At 37.3% G+C, this 8,918-nt stretch overlaps 1 protein-coding gene across 1 annotated transcript; it reads left to right on the forward strand.

Moving 5' to 3' along the window:
• The first annotated feature begins 611 nt into the window (after positions 1–611).
• mon1bb (MON1 secretory trafficking family member Bb) lies at positions 612–8,856 on the forward strand. The gene is made up of 6 exons (XM_014998885.2): positions 612–767; positions 1,257–1,351; positions 3,085–3,666; positions 4,959–5,751; positions 6,641–6,788; positions 7,769–8,856. The coding sequence occupies exons 2-6, from the start codon at positions 1,273–1,275 to the stop codon at positions 7,994–7,996; spliced, it is 1,830 nt and encodes a 609-aa protein (XP_014854371.1). The 5' UTR covers positions 612–767; positions 1,257–1,272; the 3' UTR covers positions 7,997–8,856.
• The last annotated feature ends 62 nt before the right edge of the window (positions 8,857–8,918 follow it).

The raw sequence follows: 8,918 nt of genomic DNA on the forward strand, positions 1-8,918 counted from the left end.
ATGAGTTTTTCAGCTGAAACACTGAAATTAATCACCTTTTGATGAATCTCAAATTTATTGAGATGGACCTGTAATTAATAAACTTTAAACAGTTCGAAAACCGTTTCACAATTAGTAATTACAATTTTATGGATTTTTCTTCATTAATTCTAATAGTTCTGTACTTTCTTCTTTTAACCATTCCATCCATCCATCTATCCATCTATCCATCCATCCATCAGGCGTTCATGAGCCATCCTAACCAGATACCTGAGCCACCTGAAATGACTTCCCTCCACATGGAGGAGCAGCAGCTCTTTGTCAAAGAAATACCACAATCTTCACAAACTAAATACAATTGTTATATTTACAATTCTAGCTCAGTTGATATTGAGTTCATAAATAATATTCTAAGCTAATTTATTGTCAGCTCATTAGATTCATCTATAACATGTCTTAAATGCAGGTTAAATAAGTAGGTGCCTTCAGGAAACTCTGCATCGGCCCCTAGTACACCTAGAATAGGCCCTGTCTCGTTCCTGTTGTGTGTTTTTTACCAACCGCTCAGATTTTAAGGTTTCCTGAGGGGGCGGGACTGACAGGCTCCGACTAACGTTCTGATTGGTTAGCTCAGCCCGTCATCGTCAATTCCGGAAGTCCGCTGTTGTAAGAGCAAGATTTGTTTTCGGCTTCTAATTCTTGACAGCTCATTTGCCTCCGGGCTGCAGAAGAAACCTAATGTAGCTAATTGTATTTTTTTAAAGGCAACGTTTTGACAATTTACAAACGTAAGTGTTGTTGTTTTTGTTTATTTGTCTAATTTAAGAAGAGGAGCTCGTTTAAGCCGAGGCCATGAAATTCATCTGTGTGTGTCTCGCTTGTTAGCAGCGAGCTCTGTTAGCTTCATGTCTACAGTCACCGTTTGCTGAGTTTTATTCTAATTCACCGCCACACATCTATCATTATAAGGAGGTTAACTGCATTAAGCGTGTTTGTGGTCGCAGATATGACGTTGGTTACTGTTGAGAAACTTATTTTAACACAATCCTTATCTCCCTCTCGCCTTCTCTTGGTCTTACCGAGCTGTGTTGGTGTGTAACATTAGATCGGCTGAAGCTGTAATCAGATTTGAATTCCAGTGTCTGTTTGGTGTCCTGGAGCTGTTTCTCTCCTCTGTTATCATGTGACCTCCAGAATAAATGCTCTCATTCATGAGCTCCTCACATCTCAGTGCTTTAATCGTGAACCTGAACGTGGATTCTTTTACTTATTTGTAGTGACTGGGATGGTATCATGGAGGAAGACCACCATCAAGACAGAGAAGCACAGGCAGTGAACATTTCTGATCCTCCAGCGGAGAACAATCCACCTGGTAAATATGAGTTCATTCTGAACGCTGAAACCCTGCATTTGTTTTGCAAATTTAGCATATTCATATTTGCTTGCAAATAAGAATTACAGGTTTGTATTAGTTGCATTTGAGCTTTATAGTTTTTAAAGTATAAATTTTAAGGTTTAGGCATTCCTATACAAAACCTACAGAAGAAGAATCTTGTTTGAAGTGAACTAAAGATAGGGGGACATGTGATTTATTTAATTGGGTTATGGTCATAAATTCAAGCTATTACTGAAAATATTCATAATAATAATGTAGAAATGAGCAATTATTATTAGAAATGAGAAATATTCCATAAACTTAAATATGTAAAGTCATGTAAATTTAAATGATTAGACTAAATTAAAATAGAAATGGCCAATAAAAAATAAGTTCAATATATGTTAAAAAAAAAGAAAAAGAAAAACAGAATTTATTTGTATTCAGTTATTTAAGAGTTTCTTTTTCTGTGCTGCTGTAGACAAACATTATTTAGATTGCCTCTGTGCTTCAAGTGTGTCCTAAGATTTAAATAAATTGTGACATTTTTAGATTTTTAAATTATGAATAAATTATGTTGAATACATCTGAATATATAGTTAACATGTTATTTACTTACTTTATTTTAGCGTTGTGCACTTTTGCTCCTGAGTTATTGTTTATTCACATTGTAATTTATTTTTAAATTGAAGATTGAAAGATTTGTGGTGATTTTCACTTGTGGTGCTTTTCAAATCTGCATCCTGATGTCAGCAAAGAAAAAAAAAGAAGAAATCATTTAATTATTTGGAAAAATAGTGCAATACACAACAAAATAGAGGGGGGAAAAAAACTCCCTGTAAGGTTGAAATATTTTATTATTCCATGAAACTTTGACCAAAAAGACTGGAGCAAAACCACTGCAAGTTACAAACTGCAGTTTGAATCCGAGATTAAAAAAAATCAAAACAGACTTTGCGTCTCAAAAACAGGGATTACTATTTATATGGTTATTCTGCAGAAGTACAAAATAACAGAATATTCTGTTGAAGACAAAGATAAAGAAAGAACTTTAAACAATAAGCAATTTGCTATCATAAAGCCTAAAAATGAGAAATGAACATTTATTTTTGACTCCTTTCAGTAGCCGATTATAAAATCTCCTGTTAGGTTTTTAAATAAACATTTATTACATGTATTCAATAAATGTAATACCTTTTGCATTTATCATTCTTGGTTGGGAGTATTACTTGTTTATTTATTAAAGCTCATGTGTTAGCCTGTCAACAAATTTTGCAGGATGATAAATTTTCCCAGAAATTATTGCAATAAGTGATGATATTGTTGTTTTGAGACCATTTTCAATTAATGTCATGATAATGACATAATAATGCAAGAACATATTCTCAAAGATTAATAAGCCAAAATTAATGAGCTCTTAACACAGAAAGTGGAAGACATTTAAAATATCCAAAATAAATAAACAACAACAGAAACGACATATTAAATGAATTATAAAGTCTCTGTAAACTAAACTGTCCTTCAAAAAAGGGTCCAGTTGAAACCAAAACACCAGACTGAAGACTTTTGTCATCCAGTTTTTGGTAGAAAGAGAGAAAAGAAGAAAAAAAACAATAAATCATGCAAATTAAAACGATTCCTCTTGTGTTAATTTATCCTGCGATTGATTTATGTTTGTGTTTGTTGTTTTCCTTTACTTATTTCATAATTTAGTTTTGCTTTCATTGCAGCCGACACCCTGGCCACTTCTCTCTGTCTTCTGGGGAACCATATGTTTCCCGATCCAGTGGCGACGAATGCTTGCAGCGGCGTCAACCGGAGCGAGCCGGCCAGTTTGCAGCCGTCTGATGTTACAGCAGAGGATCCGGGTCCGGAGGCAGAACCTCCTTCCAACCTGGGAACGGAGTCAGAGACGCCAGACTGTCAGAACAATCTGCCGGCCCACTCAGCTGGCAGAGGGACCAAAGATTCTGGCGTTGAGAACAATCAGAGCGACTCGGGGGAGTTTGTTGTTACAATGCTGGCCAAGGCCAAGCTGGAGGAACAAGGTATAGGCGTGAAAGGAAGATCGTCTCCTTTACTGGAGGCGGGAATCCAGGAGTCTCCTTCGTTCACTTCTCATCGAGACGAGGACGTCACGGCCGACAGCTGGCGGCGACACAGGAAGCACGTGTTTGTGCTGAGTGAAGCTGGGAAGCCTATTTATTCCCGATACGGCAGCGAAGAGGCTCTGTCTTCCACCATGGGCGTCATGATGGCGCTGGTGTCGTTTGTCCAAAGTGGAGATAACATCATCCGCTCAGTGTATTCAGGTGAGAACGTTGACTGTCATGGTAAACATCAGGATGGACAATAAATCGATAAGAATACATATTGTGATAGATCAATATAAACAGATAATACATCTGATAGAATATTGAATATATGGAGCATTCACTGAACTCTGATCCAGAACTGAATAGCATTCTGAGAAATGTAGGCAAAAGAATGACTTTAGCCACTCAACCTCTTTTTCTTCTTTTTTTTCTCTATTTTTATTTATTTATTTGGCTTGCCTTCAAGAGCTGCTTTTTTTAGAAAAATCTTGTTGTGCTTTCTTTCTTGCACAATGACAATAAAATAAATTCTGATTCTGATTTTCAGCTTCTCGCAGCCAGCTAAATAAAGCTTGTGGAATTAACTCACTCACTCTTTGGTTGCCTAGCAACTCACTCACTCTTTGGTTGCCTAGCAACTCACTCACTCTTTGGTTACCTAGCAACAACCTGCTGAGTAACTGCCACAGCAGCAGCTTTAGGTTTTGCCACTTTGCCTAATAACTGCTTAAAAATAATAAGCAATTTTGTGGAGTGAAAACTGTGGATAAAACATGAAAAGTCACACTAGTAGTTTGGCAATATTTCATATGTTTAAGACAAAAAAAATCAATAATTATCAATATCAACTGATATGAAATGCTTTTTTAAACCCTAGGTAGACCGAATAGATTTTACCTGTGCTAAATTCAACAATTATTTATTATATAACAATTATAATATTGTATTATTATTATTGTTCAAGATGACTTGCCTTAGCAGTAATTTGACATTAGTCATTTGTGATTGTTTTAAAATCCAAATCTTTATCGTTATTTTATGTTTAGCAGCGTTATATTTGAAGTCCTTACCACATGATGAAGCTAATTTGTAAAATTGCAGCAGCTATTAGAGAAAATAACCACATATAAAAAGTACTCATAAAATATAAATAAACAATCAAATGACAACACCAGCATTAAATTCTGCAAATTACGATTTAATTGTCAAAAGTGAGAAAGCGTTGGGTTTTAATTTATGTCACATTATGATTTTTTTTCAAGGAAGTTTTGATATTAAATAATTTGAAAACCATGTATTGATTTTTTTCTCTGCAGTTCACAGTTATACATGGCTATGTGCAGATAAAATACACTGCAGCTCATTTTAATTACAAAGTCAAATTTCATCTATATGATTTATATTCAGCCTATTTTTAACAATTGAAGTTAAGGTAGTGACTTGGTTATGCTATAAAATGTGTCTGTAAACCTTTAACCTCTTGTCCTGTTTTGTCTCGGTCCGACCAGAGGAGCACACGGTGGTGTTCCTGCAGAAAGGACCCCTGGTTCTGGTGTGCGTCTCCAGCAGTCGTCAGTCTGAGCAGCAGCTGCGTGAAGAACTCCTCTATGTGTACTACCAGATCATCAGTATGCTCACCCAGGCCAGCATATCCCGCATCTTCGAGCACAAGAAGAACTACGACCTGAGGCGGCTCCTGGCCGGATCCGAGAAGATCCTGGATGGCCTTCTCAACCTGGTGGATTCGGACCCGAGCTTCCTGCTGGCGGCAGTGCACTGCTTGCCTCTCGCCTCCTCTCTCAGGGACTCTCTCAGCCAGATCCTGCAGAAAGCGATCACCCCCAACCTGGTTTTCTCCATCCTCATTGCCAAAAACCAGCTGCTAACCATCGTCCAGGAGAAGACGGTGATCGAGGATGCGAGGCTGGCGCCGGCCGACGTCCACCTGCTGCTCAACCTCATCGGAGCCTCGTCTGCGTTTCAGGCCGGGGAGATCTGGACTCCGATCTGCCTGCCCCTCTTCAACCCTGACTGTTACTTTTACGCTTACATCTCCTACCTGGACCCGCCGGAGTGTACCGTTTGTTTGCTGCTGCTTTCCACGGACAAGGAGGCTTTTTACGCCGTAGCCGATTGCAAGAGGAAGATCGAAGAGGCCATGCTGGTGCAGAACTCCCTGAGCCTCATCGCCAAAGCTCAGTCATACAGCGTGAGCCAGGTCGGTGTGTCGGACCTCAGGCACTTCATGTACAAGCCCTTCGACGTGCCGGACAACCACCGCCAGCTCACTCAGTTCACCAGGTGTGTGTTGGGAAATGTAGTTTTTATTTTAAACCCGTAGCAATGACAGGATACTACGGAGTGTTGGAGCCATTGTGGAATTTCTGCCAAAAGATCTCAGGAGTTTTCTATAAAAAATTAGGAAATTTCTAAGTTTAAAAAGTTTAAAATTTGCAAGGAATTACTCAAAATGTTTAGATTAATTTTAGATAATTTCTAAAAACAAATTTGAAATTTGAATTAGAAAAGTCAAAAATTTGCTAGATGAAAATATTCGACTTCTGAATTTTCTAGAAAAAAAAACCCCATGGAGACCTATGAGTTTGAAATGTCAAAAATGTGCTAGAAAAAACTCAGAAATTTTTAGATTAATCTTAAAAAATTCATTGAAAAAAAATGGAAATTTGATTTTAAGTAAAAAAAAATTGAACTTTTCAAACTCAGAAATTTTCTTGTCTCAGAATTTTTCCTGGAAAATTTCTAAGATTAATCTAGAAATTTTAATGGTTTTTTATGGCTAATTTTTGACTTCTCAAACTCAGAAATTTTATTGCTTTTTCTAAAATATTTCTGAGATGAATCTCAAAATTCCTATCTTTTCATTACTTCTATTTTTTATTCTATCTACAATAACCCTAATATGCCATCAGTTTCTGTAGGTTTCAGAAAGTCAAGAAATTCAAAAAAACCAACAAATATTAGGGATGGTTCGGGGATCCTGCTGCATACAATCAGGGTATACTTGCCTTATCAAGTTGTCATATTACTTGAAAATGTTTTCAAAACAACAATATTGTTTATCGCAGTAACCTCTGGAAAAACTTATTGAGACAGACCTATGCGTGTATGAATATGTGTTAATAATAATCTGTGAGCTTCATACGACTTTCTGTGTTTAACCTGCTTGCAGTCCAGAGATGGAGGCTCCCTACAGCAGCGATGAGGAGAAAATGCGGCTCCTGGATCTGTATCGTTACATGCACAGCCGCATCCACAGCACCTCACGGCCCCTGAAGCTGATCTACCACGTCGCTGAGAGGGAGACTCTGCTGGCCTGGGTGAGGAGCTGCGCTTTAGGTTACTGCAGCCATGCATAATATATACGGATTTTAGAAATTCATGGACGCTGGTGTTCCAATCAGTTCATTTTTAAGACTTCTAGCCTATTTCTTCTTCTCTTGTTTTTATAAGCAATTAAACACATAATCCACTCATCATTGATAGGGACTTGATCAATATTTGGTGCTGATTATTTTCTGTGCGGGATGTTTTAGCATATTCATTACTGTGCAAAAATTCCTTAATATCAAAAAAGGCTCTGAAATTAAACGGTTGAATCAATGTTGTCTGCACATAACTTAAAAGAAAAAGACTGTTTTAAATTAGATTTAATTCTTTTTCTTATTCCATCCACACCATTCCAAATTAATGACCATGAGTGTGTGTGTGTGTGTGTGTGTGTATATATATATATATATATATATATATATATATATATATATATATATATATATATATATATATATATATATATATATATATATATATATATACTTGAGATTTTTGTCTGCTCACTTCTGCCTATTTTGAGCTCATTTCAAAATGAGCTATTTTAGGGCGTCTTGTCACTTTAAATCCAAATGAGCTGCTGCTGGCCACTCCCTCCCCGACGTAACGTTCACGCTTCACATGAAAATGTCTGCAAACAGACACGCAATTATACAAACCGTATATTTTTGTAAAGCAGCAGAGCCTCCTGTTCAACCAAGTAAGAGGGCTGGAACTCTGGTTGGGTTGCTAGGTAACGGGCCTGGGGTCAGCTGAGGTTGCTAGGTAACGCTTTGAATGTGTGAGATTTTTGAAAGGGCCAACTTTCCAAGCAGTAAAAAACATTAACTTATTGAATGTTTTCTTTGTTTCTTTTGAACACTTGAGTTCGTTTTTAGAAATAGTTGAACCCTAATGCAAGTTTTAAAAACGTTCAAAAATCGGATTGATTTTCATATTTAGTTAAGTCTGTGTTGTTTTTTTGTTTTAGGTGACCAGCAAATTTGAGCTCTACACCTGCTTCAGCCCTCTTGTGACAAAGACCTGTGCCATTACTGCCATCACTAAGCTTCTGAGATGGATTAAAAAGGAGGAGGACCGCCTCTTCATCAGATACCCTCCTAAGTATTCAACCACTCCGAACCCCAGCAAGAGCTCAAGAAGCAGCAGATCCGAGCAGCAAGACACCACAGATAACGGCTTCCTATCTCTGCTATAGGACTCTGCTAGCACTGCTGTGAAGCCGCTGCCTCACTCAATAATAATTTTTACGGTGACTCGCTCTTATTTTTCAAAAATCAGTTTTGGAGAGGTATTGGACTTGACGTGAACTGACAAATAGAATCAGACACTACGTTTTAGGCTATTTAAAAAGTCTCTAGTATTCTCCTTTTACTGGGAGCGAGAGCATGTTGTTTCATCTCTGCTTTCCTTTAGAGACAGTCGGGGCGAAGAAGCGGCACTCGTAAGTTTTAGTTTGAACTGTGGTAGAACCTAATTGAAAAAAAAAATATTTAAGTGAAAAAGTTTTTATATTGTTTTATTACAGAGAAAAAGAGAGGGTTTCCTCACGGGCTGTGAATGTATCACTCGGATGACAATTTGATCATAAGCTATATCCAAGTTAATTTGATCAAAAAAAAAAAAGTAAGTCACGTAAAAGTTTTGGGAAGCGGGGAGTTTGCAATAATTATTATTTTTTGCTTTAAGATCCACATAAACTGGAATATTGACACTGGAACAGCCACATATAGACTCTCAGATTATGTTTTAAAACCAACGGCAGGGTTTCATTACTGCTGATATTTGTACATCCAGCTGGAAGAGAAGTTACACATTTTAGTCTGATGACAAAGCATTCCCATCCTAGCCAGAATCATGGTCACATACAGGCAATTTGAGTTTATTCACAAACTCAGACTTCACATGTTTTTCTGCAGATCATCTCACCTCTGAAGAGTTTGGTTGTTTTCCCTTTATGAATGATGTCTTCACACTTTTGTCTCCTTAGGAGTTTTCATTAATTTCAAGTCTGAAGAGTTTGTTTGTTTTCATGAAATAAATTTCAGATTGCACATATTTTTGCGTATGTTTCTTTCAGGGATCATATGAAAGAAGGTAAGGCTGCACAGTGGCGCAGT

The sequence above is a fragment of the Poecilia mexicana genome, unplaced genomic scaffold, assembly GCF_051168715.1.
Source record: "Poecilia mexicana isolate PSO_F unplaced genomic scaffold, ASM5116871v1 scaffold_5, whole genome shotgun sequence".
In the NCBI taxonomy this organism is placed as follows: Eukaryota; Metazoa; Chordata; class Actinopteri; order Cyprinodontiformes; family Poeciliidae; genus Poecilia; species Poecilia mexicana.